The sequence below is a fragment of the Dromiciops gliroides genome, chromosome 6 (genome assembly GCF_019393635.1).
Source record: "Dromiciops gliroides isolate mDroGli1 chromosome 6, mDroGli1.pri, whole genome shotgun sequence".
Taxonomy (NCBI): Eukaryota; Metazoa; Chordata; class Mammalia; order Microbiotheria; family Microbiotheriidae; genus Dromiciops; species Dromiciops gliroides.
The window spans coordinates 125,880,212-125,902,626 of NC_057866.1; the positions used below are offsets into that span (position 1 = coordinate 125,880,212).

The following is a 22,415-nucleotide window of genomic DNA, read 5'->3' on the forward strand; positions in this document are numbered from 1 at the left end:
GTCAATGCTAGATAACAGGAAGACTGGCTTGGAAAGAACATAAGAAAGGCTTCAGGCAGAAAATGAGAGCTGGGACTGCTTGGAAACTGTCATGTCACATTTTTCCATGATTCTGTATATAAATGTTAGCAGGCCCGTTTTAGATCCCACCAACCAACAGCACATTTGGCGCTTCCCCTCAAATGCGACTTCCTCTCTATTGCAGGACCAGATGCAAAACAAAGCAGCAGACTCAGGGAAGAAGCAGTAAGTTCGATTCCCATTTCTGTGCAATGGGGAGAATTCTCCCTAACATGGTAATTTTTATTCTTTAAAAAAAAAAAAAGGAGTAAGATTTACTCAAGGATCTGCAGTCCAGGGTGTGTGGGGAAGAGAGCAAGGTCCTAATTGTTGGGCTTCCTCTGGCTCTGGAGTTAGAAAACACACAAAGGGACTGGGAGACCAGGAGGGAATGAGAATGGCACAAAGTGGTCCTATAGAAAGACACGTTTTTATGCACTTCTTTTTTTTAATTTTTTGGTGAGGCAATTAGGGTTAAGTGATTTGCCCAGGGTCAAACAGCTAGTAAGTGTCAAATATCTGAGGTCGAATTTGAACTCAGGTCCTCCTGAATCCAGGGCTGGTACTCTATTCACTGCGCCACCTAGCTGCCCCTATGCACTTCTTTAGAAAAATCAACAGACTGTTTTCTGTTCGGCACGTGTTGGGGGAAGAGAGAAAGTTGCTCAGAGGACCCCACACAGGGTCAGGACAATACTGCCTTGCACATGTTTTAGAGAAGCTGACTCTTCTACTTACTACCTGCTGTGTGACCTTGGGCAAGTCTCTTACTCTGTTTCCTTTTCTGTAAAATTAAGAGGCTTGGTCTAGATGATCCCCAAGTTCCTCTCCAGCTCTATCATTCTAGAGGTCAAAAGAACTACTATATGACATACACATTAAAGGTACATATAGAGGGGGCGGCTAGGTGGCGCAGTGGATAAAGCACCAGCCCTGGATTCAGGAGTACCTGAGTTCAAATCTGGCCTCAGACACTTGACACTTACTAGCTGTGTGACCCTGGGCAAGTCACTTAACCCCCATTGCCCCGCAAAACAAAAACAAAAACAAAACAAAAAAAAAAACAAAAAAGGTACATATAGAGCCACTCTATACATAAAACATTAGAGAAGTGTGGGGTAGTGGATAGAGAGCGAGCCTCGGAGTCAGAAAGACCTGCCTCTGACTCATTAGTGACTGTGAGTCTGTGGACAAATCACCCAATGCCTCAGTGATTCAGGAAATTCTCTAGGATTCTAAGTTTCAGAGAAAATATCCATCTGCATTGGTAAAAGATCAGAGGCTCCCTAATCTGATGAAATCACATGACTACTTAATAAATGAATGAATAGAGAAATAAACAAATGTCTGTGTGTGTGTGTATGTGTGTACACACAATCCATGGTATATGTAGATATATATATGTGTTTATATGTATAATACACGGTATATGTAGATATAGATATGTGTTTGCATGCATACATGTGTAGGCATATATGTAAAAATAACACATAATGTAAAAAAATAGAAATGCTAACCGTCAGACTTGGGGGAAGACCTGAGAGGATATGAGAGGTCCCTCCCTATTTGGAATTCTTCTCTCCAATATTCTATTGTGTTCCTTATCTAGATTAGATTTCACAATATAGGAACCTATGCATGTATATTAACCTTTCCCTGATAAGCCATTTTCCAATCCAGTATGCATCAACATATAAAAGGGGATAGTAAAAAATACATTTTTCTTTCTGATCCAGTCCCTTTTCCTAGTGATTGGCCAACAGTGACATTCCAGCTGTTGCAGCTGCAGGGTCTGGGATTCTGGAAGGGGACAAAGGACTGAGGTTGAAACAGGAATTAGAGACTTGGGGGGAAGATTTTATAAAGGCCCTCTTAAAGAGGCACTACTGCTTTATTATTAGCCCCATGGCCAAGGTTAAATGTGGGAACTTGGAAATGGAATGGAGCAGCTGAAAGGTCTTCCTTGCATTTTTCCACATCCCCCCTGGGATTGTCTGTAGGTCCCAGTGGGATATTCACCAGATACAGTACCTAATTCCTGCTGGGTTGTCATAATGGAATTTAGGATCACACACTTCCTCTTCCTCCATACAGGAAACAGGTGAGGTCGGCAAAGAGAGTCCAGAATCCTCTTCCATGCTCAACGACTCAGATATAGGAAGGACAATGTAGTCTTTACCATCCTGTAACAATATAGACAAAGGGGAATGTTATTGTTAAGGATTCTATGAATCAAAATCCTTTTTACAAAGAAATAACCCCCCCCAATATATCTATAATAGATTTCTTGGCCAAGAGTATATTGCTCTGACAGTAGAATGCAAAGCTTTAAAAGATACAATTAAATGATCTGTCAAAATCAGGATTGTATACAATAGGGATAATTACATGGTATATTGCACTGACTCAAAATGAAAAAAATTCAGATGGGGAAAGCAAAAGAACAGTAGAAAAAGAACTGAGGGTCATAATGGAACACAAGTAGAATATGGATTAGCAAAGCAGTGCTACCATTTTATAAAACTAACATAATCTTGGGACATGGGGGAACCACATACAAGAGATGGGAAGTAATTCCTTCATAGATTGATCACCCAGTGCCCCACACATAGTAGGTACTTAAGAAAAGTATGTTGAGTATCATTTAATCCAGCCCTCTTATTTTGAAGATGAGAAAAACAAGGTTCCTAATAGTGAAGAGACTTGCTCCAAGATCTCACAGGCATGAAGTACAGAGCAGAATTCAATCCAGACCAGCAGGGTGCTGCCATGGATAGTGAATGCTGGAGTGAGGAAGACTTGAGTTCAAATCCTGCCTAAGGCACTTACTAGGTGTATGACCCTAAACAAGTCATTTACCCGATGTGAACCTCAAGTTCCTCATAGATAAATTGGGGATAATAATAGCACCTACCACCCAGTGCTATCATAAGAATCAAATGAGATAACTTTTGTGAAGTGCTCTACAAACTTTAAAGTGTTATTTAAATGCTAGCTATTATGATTATAACAACACTAGCTAGGTAACTCAGTGGATAGAGCACTGAGTCAGGAAAACAAGTTCAAATTTGGTTTGACACTCACCTGTGTGACCCAAGGAAAGTCATTTACCCTATTGTACCTGTTTCCTCATATGTAAAATGGGGATAATAATAGCACCTAACTCCCAGGCTTGTGAGAATCAAATGAGATAATGATAATAAGTGCTGATACCCTTGTGATTTAGATAAGTACCTAACTTGCTTCCTGTGCCCTGAGAGAATGTCTCATTTTCAATTACATTTCCCTAGAGGTTACAATGTGATTAAGGCTATGTACACACACACACACACACACACACACACACATTTAGAATCAGTCAGATCCCTCACTCAACTCCTAATACAAAAGCACCATTGGCATGTTGGGGCACAGATGGCTTTGCATACCTGTTGAGCACTGGCCTGTAGCAAATTTCCCAAATGCTCCACTAGTTCTGAAAATGTGGGTCTCTGCTTGGGCTCTCCATGCCAGCAGTCTAGCATGGTTTGGTACCTAGGAGACAACAATATCAAAGATCACATTCTTTGATGTCCTCTGTCTGAATTGGAGGGTGATAATATCTTTACAGAATGTCAAGTATATGACAGAAATTGTTCTAGGCATCACGGAAAACCCAAAGAGACATGAGACAGGGTCTTCAATCACATTCTAGGAGGACCTATAAGCTACAGACACTGAGAATGAATCATAAAAAGTAGCACCTAGTGGCTGAAATAAATGGTACAGACAAAACTACTATGAAAATCAAGGAAGGAAAAACTTCGTTGAACAGGGATGAGGAAGTGAGACCTGACAGAATCATGGCATCTGGGAGTTGAAACGGGTCTCTGAGTCTCTCTAGTTCAAGACATACTCCCTAAAGAATCCCCACTACAATATACCCAACAATTGATGATCTAGCCACTGCTTGAAGACCTCCGATGAGGAGGAAGCCACTACCTCCCAAGGGAGCCCATTCCACTTATGAAGAGGGGAGGAAATGGGTATTGTAGTTATGGGGGACACTTTGAGGAAGTCTTACATTTCAGGGGTAGTATACTCAGGGGCCCTCATTCGGGTTCCTTCTTTCAATCGTCTGCAAAATTCCTCATCGATTTTTACCCCAGGATATGGGGAGGCACCTAGGATGAAAAGGTCAATGAGATCTCATATTTCCCCTCTCCATACCCACTCTACAATACAGAAAGACTGTGTTGTAATGGAAGGAGTACCTGCCTTGGAGGCTGATAACCTGGATTTACACACAAGTTCCAATCCTTAAATAACTCTTGTGAAACGTATGTATCCATCTGAACCTCCATTTCCTCTTTTATAAAGAAGGGAAAATATTTGCACTATCCTCTCCCAGGCTCATTGTGAGGTTAGCGTTATAGAAGTCTATGTCATTTTTATTATCAAGGATTATAGGAAGGAAAAAGATAAGCATTTATTAATTGTCTACTATGTGCCAGGTTTTGTGCTGTTATATCATTTGATCCTCACAACTCTGAGAGGAAGGTGCTGTTATTATCCCCATTTTAAAGTTGGGGAAACTGAGGCAGAGGTTCAATGACCTGGATTTGGGGCTTGGAAGCAACCTTATAAGCCATCTGGTCCAACACTTCATTTTACAGATAAACAAACTGAGGTTGAGACCTCAAATGCTTTGACCTAGGTTATGCAGGTAGTAAGTGGCAGAAATTCAAACCCAGATTCCCTCATTCCAAAGCCAATGTTCTTTCTACTGTGCCTAGAGATGATTCATGTACAATGCTGTCACCACTACATAAATTTAAATTGTTCTTTTTTATCATTTTATTATTATTATTATTGTTATTATTATTCATGTCTACATATCTAGTTATTACCATTCAAGTATGAAATGTTGTCTTGCCCAATGAAGCATAAAAATGGGGACATGAGGAGAAGAAGGCACACTGGTCCCACTGGCTTCTATCCCTTTTCATCTCCAGAGGCCAGGTGGAGTGAAAAGAAGTGACTTACCTAAAGAAAATATTTCCCAGAGCAAAATTCCAAAGGACCACACGTCACTCTGAATCGTGTACACTCTATCAAAAATGGTTTCGGGGGCCATCCATTTCAAAGGGAGTCGAGCCTATATACCATAAGAAGAATAATTAGAAGAAAACCATTGAAGAAAAGCCAAAAGATCTCTGTTGTTTCTAGAACACTCCCCACGGAGGTAGTAGATCGTCTTTAAAACTTACATCTCCTTTCCGGACATAATCTGGGTCTTTGTAAATGTCCCGGGCCAAGCCAAAGTCGCAGATTTTGACCACGTTTTTATCTGCCAAGAGGATGTTTCGAGCTGCTAAATCCCGGTGGATACACTACAATGAAAAGTAAGCATATGTGTGTGTGTGTGTGTTAGGTCTCGTCTCCTCGCAGCTGATCTCTTTTACATCTGTTGGGTCCTTATGCGCTGAGGTCAAACAGTATAAAAATCTGGGACTTTTTTGGAGGGGGAGGGGAACCACACACCTCACGTCTCACATCAGAAAAGACACTGGTTACCAAGGGAGGTGTTAACGGGTTTTTATCAACATTAAAAAAAGACAGACAGTTTATAAACTGAGCCTACCCGCACATCTGCTTATTGAATAACCACGCCGAGCCTTTGGAGTTAGGTAATCAAATTATAAGATGACGATGGTGCAGAGCGGGTTAAGATGTAAATAGATTTATTTTAGCCACAATGAAGAATGTGTTTCTGGTCACATCCACACATCCCCTTCCCTCTGCTAGGCTCTTTTTCTAGGCACAAAACACCATATTTAGCTAACAGTTTTCAGTCCAGGTAGCTAGGGTGGGATTTCTTTCTGAATGAGCGTGCAGGCATCAGATATAAGATAGCCTTATCGACTCATGTAGTCAGCCTCTCCGTCCCACAACTAGTTAATGCTATAGTGGACCTCTCAGGCCATTTTCCAGAGTAGCTCCCTTCGTTTGGAAGTGTTGCACTCCCAGACAGGGCTAATGAGCTGAGTGTAACCTGTTAGAAAGTTAAATCCCTGGTATGATTTTTAAAAATGTTAACTATGTCTTGAATTCTCTCTCTCTCTCTCTCTCTCTCTCTCTCTCTTTGGTAGGGAGAGAAGGGCAACCCTCATTTTGAACTCTATTCAATATCTACCACCATTTCTGTTTTAGGCAACTCTAGCTTTCTTTTTTAACTGCTGGTGGAAAGGTGTAGGGAACTTCAAAATTTTAAAATAAGAACAGCCAATATTTATATTGAACTTTAAAGTGTGCAAATCATTTTACATATAATTATCTCATTAGATCCCTACAACAACACCGTGCAATTTGTTGTTGTTTAGGGTTTCGGTTGTGTCTGGCTCTTGGTAACCCCGTTTGGGGGCAAAGATACTGGGGTGATCTGCCATTTTCTTCTCTAACTCATTTTATACTTGAGGAAAAAGAGGCAAACAGGGTTAAGTGACTTGCCCAGGTTCGCACATCTGGTAAATGTCTAAGGCTAGATTTCAAATCAGATTTTCCTGACTCCAGGTATGGTGTTCTACCCACTGCACCACCCAGCTGCCCCCAAACTGTGAGATGGATGCTATTATTCTACCCATTTTACAGACAAGGAAATCAAGAATAAGGGAGGTTAATAGATTTAACCGGGCTCCAAAAGTTAATATAGTGTCTTTGTGACTCCCATTGCTTTCTCTCTGGAGAGTTCTTATTCAATATAACAAGAGGCAAATGCCTGTTTGAAGGAAGGCTGAGGACTGTGGGAGGCAATTGGTATATTGGATACAACTCTAGACTTGGAATTAGAAGGTTCAAATCTCACCTGAGACATTTAATAGCTGTGTTACCCCAGGCAAGTCACTCAACTCTCCCTCAGACTCAGGTCTCCAATATGTAAAAAATATGTCGTAAATACTACTATCTACCTAGTTGCCATAAGGATCATGCCAGATAAAATAAGTAAGAGACTTTGCAAACCTTAAAGTTGTATGATCTCAAATAGGTATGATCTATCATTGTTATTATCACACATCAAGAAACTTCTATAAATAACACAGGATCTCAGGAAAGATATGTGAATAGATAACAAATTCAGAGAGGCTGTCACCCTAACAATCCTACCACTTTGAATTAATAAAGAACATTGTGGTGTGTTTTTTGTTCCTGGCGGAAAAGCCTTCAATTGTTTTTCCTAAAAGGATTGAGCAAAACAAAGAATTTTAAGGATTTGATGGAGTCTGCCAGTCAGCTCAAGAGCTGCCTTATTTATCCCGACACTCAGGTAGTATACAGATGCCAAGAGAGTCAGAGGTCACTCTTTTCCCTTTTCATAGCCAAAAGAGGTCTGGATAACTTGACTCTCTAGTCTTTAAAAAAACAACAAAAAACAAACAAAAAACCACCTTTCAATTCCTCCACCAGGGCAAAGAGACCCAGGGAACAGCTTATTCCTCTTCAGAGAGACCCCACAAGACACCCAGTTTCCTGTCTTGTCTCCAGGACAGGGAGAAAATATGGACTGCCTAGCAGGAAGCGTCTGAAGAAATGGGATCAGAAGGCTCTGGAGTACTTTAAACTTAGAAAAATAAATTAGGTTAGGGATTTCATCCCTAGTCTTTGAGAATTTGAGTGGAAAAAGTAGGAGAAACCTTGTTGACTGTCAGTTTTTCCCCCAATATTTAATTGATTTTTCTTTTGTTTAATTTTAAATCATTCCTTGTGATCTTTTCAAGAGGGATGATTTCATCCAATTGCTCCCCCGATTTCAGATATTTGTAGCCCAGCACGTTCCCACTTCAGTCTTTGTTTAGCCTGGATTTCTAATTTTAGCTCTTTTAATCTCTCATCTTAAATCTGTTCTTCCTAGTTTTTAATTATACTACAAATAAATGCTTTTTGAAGGTGCTGATGACTGTAGATAAAGTAAAAATAGCCCCACCCACCCAAGTCCTTGATGTCTAGCAGAACTGCAGTATCCCAAGTCAGGCCCCTTTCCTTACTCAGTTTTTCTTTCAGAATTCTTAAGACTCAAAATAAATTACAATCCAGAAATAGAATACTTGGCACCTCTTCATTTTCTACTTAATCGTGTGGGTAAATATGTAGAAATAGTGGCTACAGAGCTAGCCAGGAAGACCTGAGTGCAAATCCTGACTTTGACACATACTTTGGGACCCTGGGCATATCACTTAACTTTCTAGTCCCTCAGGAGACACTCTAAGATAGGGGTCTTTAACCTTTTGGGGGTCATGGGTCTCTTTGGCTATTGAGGGAAGCCTATATACTCTCTCAAAGAAAAATGTTTTTAAATAATTGAAGGAAGTGCTAAAATTCATTAAGAGGTTAGTAAAAATTATAATGTGATTTTGTTTTCCCATGAGTCCATGAACCCCACCACCTATGCACAGAACCCTTTGGTTCTCTTTAGTTCCCTTGGGCTCCAGGTTAATTAACCCTGACCAGGTTTGGTAACCTGTGAGAGGGTAATTCACAAATATGCAACTGACATGCATTGGTAGAGGGAATTTCCTCACTGGGAGTTCTACTGCTACCACCTCTGCTATATACCTATATGCCACTCCCAGCCCATCACTACTATTACCACCACACCATGACCACCACCACTGTGACTATCATGACCACCATGGCTACTGCTACCAATACCACCCCCCCTCCTACTACCACTACTATTATGGCTTTGGCCATGGCACACTTGACCTAATTAGCCCTGGCATCCCACTGATGTCACTTACTTTGCGTGATGCCAAAAATTCCATGCCCTTGGCCACCTGGAAGCTGTAACAGATAAGATGCTCCAAGCTTAAAGAGTTTTTGCACAGGTCTTCAGGGGCTGTTTGGAAAGGCAAGGTGACATTGGTCAATGAACAGCACTCCTTCCTCCCCACCCCCAGATTATTAGCACAATAATAATAACTGCACGACATGACCTGAAAATTAAACTCAAAGAATTAAAAGCAATGGGACTTCTCAGAGAGAACCGTGATATTGTCTTTGTGTCCTCAGGGTGGAATATGGAGTTAATAATATGTTCTCATATTTTGGGACCTGGAAGAGAGGTGAGAGGTAAAATTGGAATAAGGAATGGGGAGTTTGAGGATCACTTTTTTTTTGGTAGTTTATTGCTTTGGATACTTTCCTCTTGTTCCTGTGCCCAGAGTGATAAACAATAATATCATATTGAAAAGACTAAAAATAAAACAATAATATCCAAGTTTATTAAATTTCTTCTTTCTAAGCCTCTGCAGGATAAAGGCTAAAAGAATAAGAGAGAATCTCCCAAGGACAAAAGGAAAACTACCCCAATTGTATTTGCTTTCTCTTTCTTCCTTCTAGACCAAAAAGCCAAAAGTCTTTCAGGTAAGGCCTAAGAGTGGGCCTCCTCCTTCAAAAGGACAATTTCGCAGCCCTAGACTTTAAGTATGACATGAGTTCAGATAATTCCATTGTTGTTTATTGAAAATTTGTAGAAAGAAGCTCTATGAGAACACATGTTCCCAGAGGGTTTGTTATACTTAAAATCCTATGGAATCGTAGAATTTTGGAGCTGAAAAGGACCACAGAAATCATGTAATTCAACCTCTTCTTTTTGCAGATGAGAACACTGAAGCCAGAAAGTGAAAACAACTTGCCTTTGGTGACAGAGATATTTCTCAGCCAAATTAAGACATATTCTTTTCCCTGTACCATGTTGTGTCCCAAATTATTTATTTCCCTTTCATTGGTTCTACCTGATATTCTGAAATGTGGAAAAAAGGTAGTCTTGTAAAGAAGATGTCAGGAAACTCCAAAGAGAATACCATTAAGTGTGTACAAATACCACCAACAACTAATATTTATACGGCATTGGGGGAAGGGGTTAAAGTACTTTCCATTTGGTGTAAGTCTGGGCACTACCCCTACCTAGGGCTCTGGGGTGAGCGCGAGCCTAATATGTTGACAATTTGTTTCCTAGAGGGAAAGGAGTCATAACTGAGTCCTTAGCCACCATTTCTCACACCATTTTCTTTCAATGCAAACCCCTCACTTCATGCCCCTGAGAAGTACCAGCATGGTTCCAAGGGTCTTGATTCATAGAGAAGAAAACCTGAAGCTCCCCTCTAGTTCTTGCACATGAGGTATCTCTAGCCTAATAAAAGGAGAGGGAGCAATTCCCCAGTGAATTTGGCATATGTGATCCAGTAAACTGTGATTTTATCAGTACAGGGAATATACAGTGTGCAAATTCCCTCTAGCGATGAAGATAAGCACCTTGTCACAATTTATAATCCTGGAGAGGTAGCTGGGGCATTGAAACATTACAAGGCTGGTATGTGTCAGATCCAGGACTTAAATCCCAGGGTTTTTTTTAACCCCCAATGGCAGCTTTCTATCCATTTCTCCCATACTACCTCTTAATAAATATTGATTATTTGCTAATTTGGAAATATAGCCTACAGACTCAGGTCATTTGGGATGATGCTATGACTTGGGATGTTTCAGGTTGAGCTGAACCCCTAATTGGAAACCCGCCTCTCTTAATAGCCATAGTACTAATCTGGTTCCTTGGTTTAAAAGAGGCCAGGGCACTACCAAGCATGTGTCTGCTTCCCGGGGTACAGTTTTTCATTCTGGCATATTCAGAACTAAAACTACAGGGTCATTTTGCCAACCTCTAAGAGAAAGGGATGCTAGAGCATTAACTCATCTCATTTTATCATCTTACCTACATCCACACCTCCATTTTTTATTGAGACTGAGTAGAGGCAGTACACCAGAGGGCTAGTGGTCTGTTTATAATTAGAGATTCTTCACTGGAGTTAACTGGCCCATTCTCTTTCCCCAAAGGCACATAAGTAAAAACAAAATGGAATAGACGACTGGCTTACCTTCCTCCTCCTCCACATCACTAAGGGATTTCTCCTCCACAAATCCCGAACTCGCTGAGCTCTGACTACTGGTGATGCTGTCCAATCGGCGTTTGGGGTCCACAGGGATTTCCCCCACATAGTTGTCCTTTCCCTGTCGGAACCGTGAACTTTTGGTCTGGGAAGGAAAAAGTTTAAATCACCATGTAGGACAGAACTTCCCAAAAATGATTCACAGTCATAAAAAAAAGATGCCTAAGTCACAAAAGTATGATTTCCATGAGAAGAGATGGATGCTGATTTGTAGGCACACGGTAATTTTGGTTTAAGAAAAAAAAAAACTTTGAGAAAGTACATCCTCCTAACCCATGGCTGATATTCCCTAAAGCGTCATTTCTCTCTTTTTTTTTCAATTAAAGGAAGAAATGACTTGTCATCTCCCATTCTTTTTTTGTCACACTTCCCAACATTCTAGGGCTCCTTGGAAAGGAACTGACGCCTTCCCCTGAGATGCTAAATAGAACTGGGATAGAGAATAATCCGGAACTGTCCTTCCCTTTCCTTAGTCACTCCTACCACAAGCTTCTTTCCCATCTAAAATGGGTCAGTAAATTGGTGTCACCCAAATAAAGCCTGAGAATTCTTTTCCCCAAAGGTGAAAAAGAAAATCTAAAGTATCCAAGAAAGAATGGGAGGAGTTTCTAGCCCAAGTACAGGAATATTCTGTTCCTGATAATTTTCTCATAGAATCTTAACTGGAAAAGTAACATTTATCACTCAGTTATGTTCATCTATTTCAAGTTATTGCCAGTTCATTCCACTAAGAGGCTGACATACCTTGTAGGGGACAAATTCATCCCTCTTGCTCCTTAAGTAAGTTGACAGGTTTCCAAACTTGCAGTATTCTACAATCACCATGAGTGGCCCTGCAGAAGGCAAAATATTACAAAAGGGAAAATATTTTTGTGCCATCTTTCTTTCCCTTTTCCTTTCTGCCTCCTTCTCCTTCCCCTTCCCTTTTTTCCTATGTTCTTCCTTCCTTTCTGAAATCTCTGTTGAGCACCAACTATATGCAAGGCCCTTAGTTCTGAGAGGGACAGAAGGTGAATAACTCTACTCAGTAAACATTGCCCAAGCACCTCCTTTGTTCTGAGCCTGAGGGAGACAGAAGGTTTAGATAACAGATGATCCCTGTCCTATGGGTCTCAGAGTCTAAAAGTGGGGCTAAGACACATACAAAGAAAACTATAGTAGACACTAATTAATGGCAAAGGTATAATAAGAGAATTTATGGGATGTCCCAAAAGATCATTCATTACCACCTGTGGTCATCAGAGAAGGAATAGAGGCTATGGAATCCAACTGGGATTTTAAAAATGGGCAGGAATTCAAAAGGCAAAGAAGAGGAGCAAGGATGGCGTAGACATAAAGAACACCATGAACTAAGACATGGAGAGTTGGGAAAGGGAAGAATATGGATAGTGAAGAACAGGGAGGGGAGATAAGGATAGACATTTTAAAAAAACAATTATTAAGTGCTTACTATGTGCCAAGCACATATTAACCTGTAGGAATACAAGGATCAGAAGCAGAGATAGTGCCTGCCTGGAAGGAGCTTACATGTTAATGGGTAGGACAACATGGCCAAAAGTGAGTGGTAGCCAGGGAGGAGCACTGTGATCTGAGTTATTGGGCTGGTGAGTGGATCCACAGAGGAAAAATGACAAAGTTTGGGCTCAGAACCGGGAGGCTGGTGGGGAGAGGTGTGTGATGGGGGTGGGAGTGAGACCTAGCTTTTCCTGCAATAGTATTCTGAGAAAGGCAGAGAGAGGGGTCCTGGGCTGAAAGCTTTTCTAGAGCAAGAGGTCCTAGATTGTGGGGTACCATTCTTGCCTAAGTGGAACCTTTATGGTAGACAATTGGAAATCATAGTCCATACTCTCCAAGAGTTTATAATCAGGTAGGAAAAAATAAGATGTGTATACAAATATCTATAACATATAGTAGAATAAAATAAGTTCATAAGGGAATTATAAAATTCTATGAGATTTTTTTTATATCTTGTTTAGCCTCTGCCTTGGAAAAGGCTAAACTTGATTTGACCTAAGAATGAGAAAAAAATTCAGATCCACCAAAAATCAATACACCACCAGTCATTTCAACAGCAACTGTAATAATATTTTGAGAATTCATTATTTCATTGGTATGGGTGCTCAAACACCAAACCATTTATCAACTACTGCCCAACTCTGTGGTGATGAACATGAATGATAGCCTAGACTTATATGTAGAATTAGGTGGTTTACCAAACTCTTCACCTGAGTTATTTCTTTTGGTCTTCAGAACAAACCTGAGGGAAGGCAGCAAAGGTATTAATATTCCCCTTTTATAGATGGAGAAACTGAGGCTCACAGAGTTTAAGTGACTTGTCCAAGGTCATTGGTAAAGCTGGGATTTGAACCCAATCTCCTGACTCCAAATTGAGCATGTTTTTTCACTACCCCACCACTGTCTCTTGTCATCTGTGCCTTTTTGTGCATGCATTGAGGGGCATATCAACACTGGACCATCAGAATCACCTGAAGCTTCTTACCTCCTGGCTTGGTACAAGCACCAAGAAGATTGACCACATTGAGATGGTGGCCAATATGAATGAGGATCTTTAGCTCAGACATGAGGGCTCGATGTTCACTCTGCGTTGCTCCCTCTACAAACATAAAACGAAAAAGCAAAGTTGTAAAGGTCCAGGAGACTCTAACACATCTACTCTCTTTCCTTGAATGCTGGCAACGTTCCCCCTGGATGTTTTTCCCTAAGTGGCACCACTGGCTACCCACCCTTTACTGCAGAAACCTTGGCTGCCCACTTTGTGATCTGATTTGAAGACTGGATAAAGGAAATGGTGGGAAACATCGTAATGTTATTGTCTTTACCTTTTAACATTTTGACGGCGACAGTCCTACACGTTGCTGTCTTATCGATTCCAAAGGCGTCAGCCTCCATTACTTGGCCAAAGGCACCACGACCAAGAGGTTTGCCTAGCATCAAAAGAAGATATGGGTTTAGATCAAATTGTTCAAGGGATGAACTACAGATGTTAGGGAAGGAAAGGATCTGATCTAGTCTGACCCTTATCTGAGAAAGAAAGAAAGAAACTCCTTCACAACAGCTCTGACAAACTGATCATCTGCCTTCTGCTTAAACACTGTCAATGATATATGAGCCACTACCTACTAGACAATTCATTCCACTTTGGACAGTTCTGGGCATTAGGAAGTTTTAGCTTATATTAACCTAAAGTCAGATTCTCCGCTGCTTCAGGGAAAAACAAATCCACCCCCTCCTCCACATGATTGCCTTTCAGATAATTGAATTCTAGCACCTTGAGAGCAGAGATTATTTCATTTTCAGTATTTGTATCCTCAATGCTTAGCAGAGTGCCAGGCACATAGTAGGCACTTAGGAAATGCTTATTAATTGATTGGGTGAAGAGGCTAATGTGTCCTAGCTAAGTGTTTTCTTCTTCAGCCTAGTCACTTCCAGTTCTTTGCAGTGACTCATATAGTGGCTTAATGAATAAAGGTCCTCACAACATAAGGAAATGAATGATCACCTCATGCCAAATCTTGTCCTTTCCACCTTCACATCTCTCTTAGACATCTACTTCTGTCCACTCACATAACCACCACTTTGGTAGAGGTGCTCATCACCTCTCTCTTGGGCTATTCTAATTGGTCTCCTTGCCTCAAGTCTCTCCCCACTTGAATCTCTCCTCTACTCATCTGTCAAAGTGATTTTTTTTTAAAATGCAGGTCTGACCATGTCATCCTTCCTACTCCATAAACTTACCTCGAGGATCAAATATGAAATCCTACGTTTGGCATTTAAAGCCCTGCAAAAATTGGTCTTTTCCTACCTTTCTAGGCTTCTTACAACTTACTCCCTTCTATGCACTCTAAGATCAAGCTACTGATCTCATTCCTCAAACTAATGACAACCACTTACTGATGGCCGTCTCTCATATCTGGAAGATTCTACATCTTCACCTCTGCCTCATAGCTTCCCTATATTCTGTCAAGATTTCCTAATGAGTCCTTTCCTCACCCCACCCCGCCCACAAACCCTATTCCCTAAATGCCTTTTCCTCTGAAATTACCTCCCATCTACTCTCTACATATTGTATGTACCTAGCTATTTACATGTTGTCTCCTCCATTAGATTATAAATTCTTTAGGGCAGGGATCATGCTTTTGCCTTTCTTTGTATTCCCAGGACTTAAGGTAATGACTGGAACATAGTAAACACTTAGTATATGCTTCTTGACTATTATCTCAAAAGGGACAACTACCCCAACCCAGATCTGCATATTCCCTGTCTTTTGGACAGATTTCCCTTGACATGTAGATATATCCTTTAGTATCCTCTATCTAGCTTCATTGGAAGAGAATGTGACCTGGTAAATTTTATCTTCAATTAATGTTATTTGGAAACTCACCTAGCTTCAGTCGGTCTCTGGGGAATTCCCACTTGCTAGCATCATAGGGAAGGCGCTCACAGTGTTCATCTAAGGGAAGCTCGTCAGGATCCATAATGATGGACAAATATCCAGTCTTTAGTTCCCCTCCATTGGCCTGGAAAATATGACCCCTTCCTGTCACATATACCACATTCTGGTGTGTGCATTGGGTTGAGGGGGAGGGTGTTGGTAGGAGTTGTGTGTGGCCACATTCCCAATGCCTCATTTCCCAGTAAAAATTCACTGAGATTGAAAAGCATCACAATGCATCCCTAGCACCATAGTGCCACAGTGCCCTCTGCTCCCACAGGGCTCATAATTAAGTGCTTGAGTCTTAATAACTGAAGACAGTTCAAGCACATTTCCCCTCTATTGGCCTCTATCAATTAAAGCCCAGTGGCTAGGTCCTTAGAAAACTAGGCAAGAATGACATAGCATTGAAAGAAAAATGTCCCTGTTGATTCAACAACAATGAGAAGAAACAACACAAAGAACCCCAGTCAGTTTCCATTTGTCAGGGAAAACCAATGCATATGGGACAGTAGGAAAATGGTTTTGTTACCCGTTTAATGGTCCGGAGGATGATGACAAGAAGCAGCCAAAAGAACATGGCAATCACCGCTGTGCCAACCAGAATAATGAGCTCTAGGTTTGTCTTTTCCTGAGCACCTGGAAAAAAAAAAAAAAACAATTGGCCATGTCAGAAAGATGGGAAGCCACTGATGTGAACTACCACGCATATTGAACTGAGTTACTAGATGTGCTTAAATTTTTAAAGTTCAATGCTAATAAAGGTAGTAAGTTGGTGAATAGAGAGAAAACAAGTAATCCCTGGGAAACAGTTTACAAGATTGGCTAACTTTCAGAAAGCCCACAAATAGAAATGGAAAAGATGGCAAAAGACATTGATTATGCAAGGAAACTGTCAGCAAATAAGGAATCCAAAACTGAAGCCATACAGTGATTAGAGATACATATAAAATACCACAAAGTATTTAAATATAGAAAATGTTGAAAAGATAGATACCAAATTAAAGGGTAAGAGGTACTAGAAACAAAAAGTCCTTATTGTTGTGTGCATAAATCTGTTTTACTTTGTTTATCTGTGTTTTGATTTTTTGTGATTTTGAAATTTTTTCAGAAAAGTTGACTCCTTTAGGAAACCAGGGCATGGGTTAAGTAAAGAGAATCACTGATGGGAGAAGTGGGGTAGGACCTGAATGACCAAATCAGAACTGGGAACCCATTAATTATTCCTAAGAAGCAGGTACACAGAACTCACACAATTTTAAAGATAGAAGAGACTCCAGAGGTCATCTAATCTAACCTATACCAATCATATCTCCAAAAAGCAGTCTAAAACTTTGCTTGAGGAGGGAATCCCACTACCTCTTGAGAAAGCTCTAATTCTTAGGAAGTGTTTCCTTACACTGAAGCTTCCAGAAGGAAAACAGAGTAGACGAGAAAGGGCGTTAAAGGACAATCTAGGTAGAATCTGGGAGTTCTTGGAGGGTGGTCAACCAATTGGAAGGTCAGAAGATATGGATCATATTGCAACCAACCTATGATAACTAATCATGGGTCTTTTCTCCAACACAACCATACTAACTCACTTCACTGCCACCAACACTATCCCATTCATCTCACGACTGTCTTCCCCAGTAACTGGCCTCTTTGTTTCCCTTCTAGACATTGGCCAGTTAGGACAGTTATACCCTGACCACCACCCAGACGCACCTATGCAGACAAAATCCCTTCTCCATCCTACTGCCCCCTGCCCCCATCACTTGGGGTGGGAATGTGTTAAAGGTGGGGAAGGAGGGGTCTTTTTTAATTTTTAGGAGAAAGGTGAATCACACAGAGTAGCAGGCATGGATGGACTGTGATTTGCAATTTAAATACATTCTTTTCCTCCACCTAACCCTCTTCCCAGTTTCCTCATTTCTGTGGAGGGTAGCACCATTCTTTCATTATCCAGACTCCAAGCCCAGAAGTCATTCTGGAGTCTTCATTCTCATTCTAGCTACATATCCAATCAAATTAACTGTCACATCTAATGCTACCACGTTCTCATATCTGTCTTCCTTTTATTCAGACATTATTCTAGTCTTGGTGCTCATCACCTCTCTCATGGACTATGGAAATAGTCTCTGAATTGACCTCACTCCCTTAACCCACACTCCACTCTCAGTCCCAATCTAGCCCTATAACAATCCATCCTCCACACAACTGCAAATGGGATTTTCCTAAAGGCTTCTACTAGGAGGCACAGTGGATGGAGGGCTAGGCCTAGAGTCAGGAAAACCTGAGTTCAAATGTGACCTCAGACACTTCCTAGCTATGAGACCCTGGATAAGTAACTTAACCTCCATCTGCCTCAGTTTCATCAACTACAAAATGGGGATAATAATAGGGGATAATAATAGCACTGACCTGCCAGGATTAATGTGAGGATCAAATTAGATAATGTTTGCAAAGTGCTTAGCACGGTGCCTAAAACAGCAGGAACTAAATAAATGCTGGTTTCTTTTCCTTCTAAAGCACTGGTCTGACCACATCGCTCATCTATTTTATACAAGTAGCTCCCTATTAACTCTGGGATAAAATATTTCATCTTTATCTCATCATTTTGGAATTTCTATTGTTTTTGGTGGACGGTTTTCTAACACACATAAGTATTAGTACAGTAGTATGCACATATAATTTATAAATGAGCTAATAATGTGTATTAAGGGTTCTTGCTCAGCAATGTTTTACTGATGTGGGTGTCCCATCTAGGAAGTCTAGAGACCACTACTGTATAGAATGAGAAACCTTAAAGAAATGGACATTTTAAGAGCTAGTTGAAACTTTCAATGGAAGAGTACTTAGGAAAGAGGCGATAAGGAGGCAATTACTGCTTTCATTATCAGGTAAGTACAGACTGAAAACAAACTGGGGCATAAGCTATGAAAATGGCAGAGAGCAGCATGGAGGTGGCTGAAAGATAAACTAGCAATAGTTAGCAAAATAAACGCTGATAGGTAATGGCGACATGGCTAATGTGCACTTTGGAGGATGGTTTATGTTAACTGGAAATATTTTACTATTTGTAGGAGAAAGTGAAGTATTATCACAGTGGATACACTCATTTTTCATTTCAGGTTTTGGTTTGGGTTTTTTTGGTTTTTTGTTTTTGTTTTTTGGTCAAGGCCTGAGATTCCATCAGGGTAAGGAATTTTCCGTGTGAAAACTCCATCCCATGATGCCAGTCTGCCTTTCATCCAAAAACTACAGGACCAGAACTATATTTTTAACCACGAATTAAGACAAGTCCAACAAAATCAGTTAACAACTAATTTGTTACTCTTCTGGTCTCCAAGTCCTTGTGGAACAATTCTTTGCAGATATATTAATCTTTATGTAATACTTCCTATTCAGTGTTTATTTAATAATAATTATTTGTCCTTTGGGTGGGTTACGAAGAGATGCATTAGTAAACTTCTTAATCTAAAATATTATTCCAGAAAGCTATCTTTCTTATCTTATACATATGCCAGAACTATATAAAATTATGAATGTGACAATTGTCAACAAAAACTAATATCTCCATATACAATGATTCCTCCCAAAATTATATGTGAAGTTGTGAATCTCTCTTACAGATAGTTTTTTAAAGTATGTACTCAATACAATATTGCCATACTACCACTGTTTCTTCTTGTCCATGTCCCCTTTTGAACTTCTGTTCTTTGTGTATTTTTTTTTCAGCTCTTTCATTAATCTTTTTTCTTTATTTTCTTTTATTTTGGATATCACCACCCTTCTGCTCTCTCCCAAAACTCTCTACACACAAAGTAAATAAAAACACTCCTTTGTAATATATGTATTGTCGAGCAAGACAAATGCACAAGCTGGCTAAGTCTGAAAGTGTGGGTTTCATTTGGCATCTCAGGTTTATCATCTTATAATTCACTTTTCATATGATTTAACTCATAAAAACCCATTCTCTCTGAGCTCCACTATCTTTGTGGATATAACATTTCTTCTTTATGGACATCCTCACAAGAGAGTGAACTTCTTTCTCCTCCCAAAGTCAATATACATCTAGCATTAATGCAACAGATCCAAGGGGATCCCAGAATGGGGAGACAAGTCTTCAGCTGATCCAGCTAACATCATTTCCCCAGTGAGAATAGGAAGGCTTAGAGAACATCCAAAGATAGTAGTTAATTGTAGAAAGAATAGGAGGGGGGTAGCTAGGTGGTACAGTGGATAGAGCACTGGCCCTGGATTCAGGAGGCCTTGAGTTCAAATCTAGCCTCAGACACTTGACACTTACTAGCTGTGTGACCCTGGGCAAGTCACTTAACCCTCATTGCCCTGCAAGAAAGAAAGAAAGAAAGGAAGGGAGAGAGGGAGGGAGGAAGGAAGGAAGGAAGGAAGGAAGGAAGAAAGAAAGAAAGAAAGAAAGAAAGAAAGAAAGAAAGAAAGAAAGAAAGAAAGAAAGAAAGAAAGAAAGAAAGAAAGAAAGAAAGAAAGAAAGAAAGAGAAAGAAAGAAAGCAGAAAACTGCTTGGGGTGGCAGTAACTTCCCACTGACCTTCTACCAGGATGAGGGTCTCTGCTTTTACACATCCAAGGACATTACAGGCATGGCAGGTGTAGAGACCTCCATCTTCTTTCCTTACCCGGCGGATAGTTAGGTTTCTGTTTCCATCTTTTAATACAATTCCTGAGGGGGTAGGGTGAAATGGTCATTCTTATTGACGTCTATGTTTGGTGCCCAATTTCTACCCTCTTCCCACAAGGAAGAAAAATACAAATATCAGTTCCTATTTTTTAGGTTTGGATTTTGACTAGTGTCAATGAACATTTTAAAGAATGTGAGTCCTAGTCCATGAAATGAGCCAGTCCAGCACACACTAGGATTGATGTTTGTCTTCAAATGACTCACATAAGAAAAAGGAAATAAATCACAAAGGGACAAGGTTTTTGATAACCCCACTTGGAAAAAAAAAATCAACAAGAAAAGTAGAGCCACAAGTAACTACTCACCTGAGTCCTCAACAAGTGTTTCATTATCTTTAAACCACGTAATCTGTGGAGGAGGAATTCCAGAGGCTGAGCAAGAGACTTCAATAGTTTCGCCAATGTTTGTTGTCTGGTTCTCCAAATTTCCTGTGATCACGGGTGCTACACGCTCTGTTAGTATAAAAAAATCACACAGGCATATCTATGTTAGGTATATACACATACTTAGGCCATGTATTTTTTTAAATTTCAGCTACTTGGTGGGGTTTTTTGGTGAATATTTAATCCAATACAATCTAATAAGCATTAATTAATCACCTACGATGTGTGAGGCATTGCATCAGCATTATAATTTGGCAATTGTACATGAATGTTGAGTTTTTACTAAACGAAGCCTAACTAATAATAAACTGTGTTAGCAACCTCATCATCCATGCCCAATTTTACCCAAGGGCACATCTCTAACCACTCACCTGTCCTCAGGAAATTTCTCCTCTTCATATTCTTGGAAATCTACAATACATTTCCCCCTACAAAATGAAACCTGCCAAGGGGGAGGTTCATATACAGAGGGAAGACATGTCAGCAGAGCTAGGGCTAAGCAAGTTGGAAGCTGCAGAGGCCATGACACAAAAAGGAGCACAATCAGAAGTACTTTTTAATATTAGCCTTTATAAATGCAATATTTTAACAACATAAAAGCCCACTCTTTATGGAACATGTGTACCCATTCTGTGATAGGTAACGTTGTAGGGGTCATGGTAAAGAATCACATCTCCAGGGGAGAGCAACACACAAGAGCAAATTTCCCAATCTTGCCCAGGCACACACATGCCTCATTTGGGATGCCCATCTACACTTAACTAAAAGATGCAAGTGCTGGGGAAATGTCTGTGTGAGAAAAAAATGGTAACCTGCTGTTCTCTGCTTAAGTATACAGCAAAATTCAAAAGACAAATGTGTACAATAATAATCTTCCCAGAGGGGGCAGCTAAGTAGCTCAGTGGATAAAGCACTGACCCTGGATTCAGGAGGACCTGAGTTCAAATCCAACCTCAGATGCTTATTAGCTATGTGACCCTGGGCAAGTCACTTAACCTCTGTTTGCCTCAATACATTGAAGAAGGAAATGGCATATCACTCCCGAATCTTGGCCAAGAAAAGCCCATGGGACAATATAGTCCACTCGGTCACAAAGAGTCAGACATGATTCAACAACAACAAAAACAGCATCTTCTGTCTTTTTAACCATAGGATATTCCCATTGACATAGTCCGGTCCTCTGGGTTATTGTAGCCTTGTCTTGCCTAAGTATGCAGACGTATCTGGCCTAAAACAATGAAATGTAAGGCAGCGTTGTGTTGGAGGCAACCTCACTTTAAAGCTCAGAAAAATGAGGTCGCCTTGGTCATGCACTATATTGGATATAATCAGTCGCACTCGCCTTTTTGTCTGATTCTGACAAATTAAGTCAGAAAAAATATCTTTGAGTCCTTAGGAGGGTGTAACTCTTCCCTATGTGTCCATGGGCACAGAAAAGAAAAGATTCTCCTCCATACCCCCAGCCCTTCGGTGTTCCTCTTTATCCAGACCAGGGATACCTTTTGACTGGGGACCCCATAGGAAAGCCTCTGTTCCCCAAATATCTTCCCCAATAATGCCTGAAATTCTATCATTAAGGAGTCATTCTTTTGAGTTATGCTACCCTTCTTTGATGATTTTTGGGGGGACGGGAGAATGCAAATTGTCCCCTCACCCAAGGGTAACATCTTAAGACAGTAACACCTTAGTGTGAAAAAGTTTCACAGAACTGACCTGCTAGGAACAGAGGTCAGAGATGCATGAGATCAATGGCTACTTGGGTAAAGGGGGACACTGAAGAAAAAGAAAAGTTAGGGAGGAAGGAGACAAGGGTTCTAAAGGCAAACTTAACCTACTTCA

At 40.4% G+C, this 22,415-nt stretch overlaps 1 protein-coding gene across 2 annotated transcripts in view; it reads right to left on the reverse strand.

The window, feature by feature from the left end:
* Positions 1–22,415, reverse strand: part of KDR (kinase insert domain receptor) — a 50,215-nt gene that overhangs the window by 7,034 nt on the left and 20,766 nt on the right. For both annotated transcript variants that reach the window (XM_043972936.1, XM_043972938.1), the window contains exons 14-27: positions 20,499–20,645; positions 20,044–20,175; positions 16,025–16,131; positions 15,442–15,577; positions 13,880–13,984; positions 13,540–13,653; positions 11,784–11,872; positions 10,968–11,124; positions 8,835–8,932; positions 5,310–5,432; positions 5,086–5,197; positions 4,124–4,223; positions 3,489–3,594; positions 2,092–2,243 (exon numbers count right to left, since the gene is read on the reverse strand). In XM_043972936.1, the coding sequence (XP_043828871.1) occupies positions 2,092–2,243; positions 3,489–3,594; positions 4,124–4,223; positions 5,086–5,197; positions 5,310–5,432; positions 8,835–8,932; positions 10,968–11,124; positions 11,784–11,872; positions 13,540–13,653; positions 13,880–13,984; positions 15,442–15,577; positions 16,025–16,131; positions 20,044–20,175; positions 20,499–20,645 (1,678 nt within the window). The remainder of the gene's footprint in view (positions 1–2,091; positions 2,244–3,488; positions 3,595–4,123; positions 4,224–5,085; positions 5,198–5,309; positions 5,433–8,834; positions 8,933–10,967; positions 11,125–11,783; positions 11,873–13,539; positions 13,654–13,879; positions 13,985–15,441; positions 15,578–16,024; positions 16,132–20,043; positions 20,176–20,498; positions 20,646–22,415) is intronic.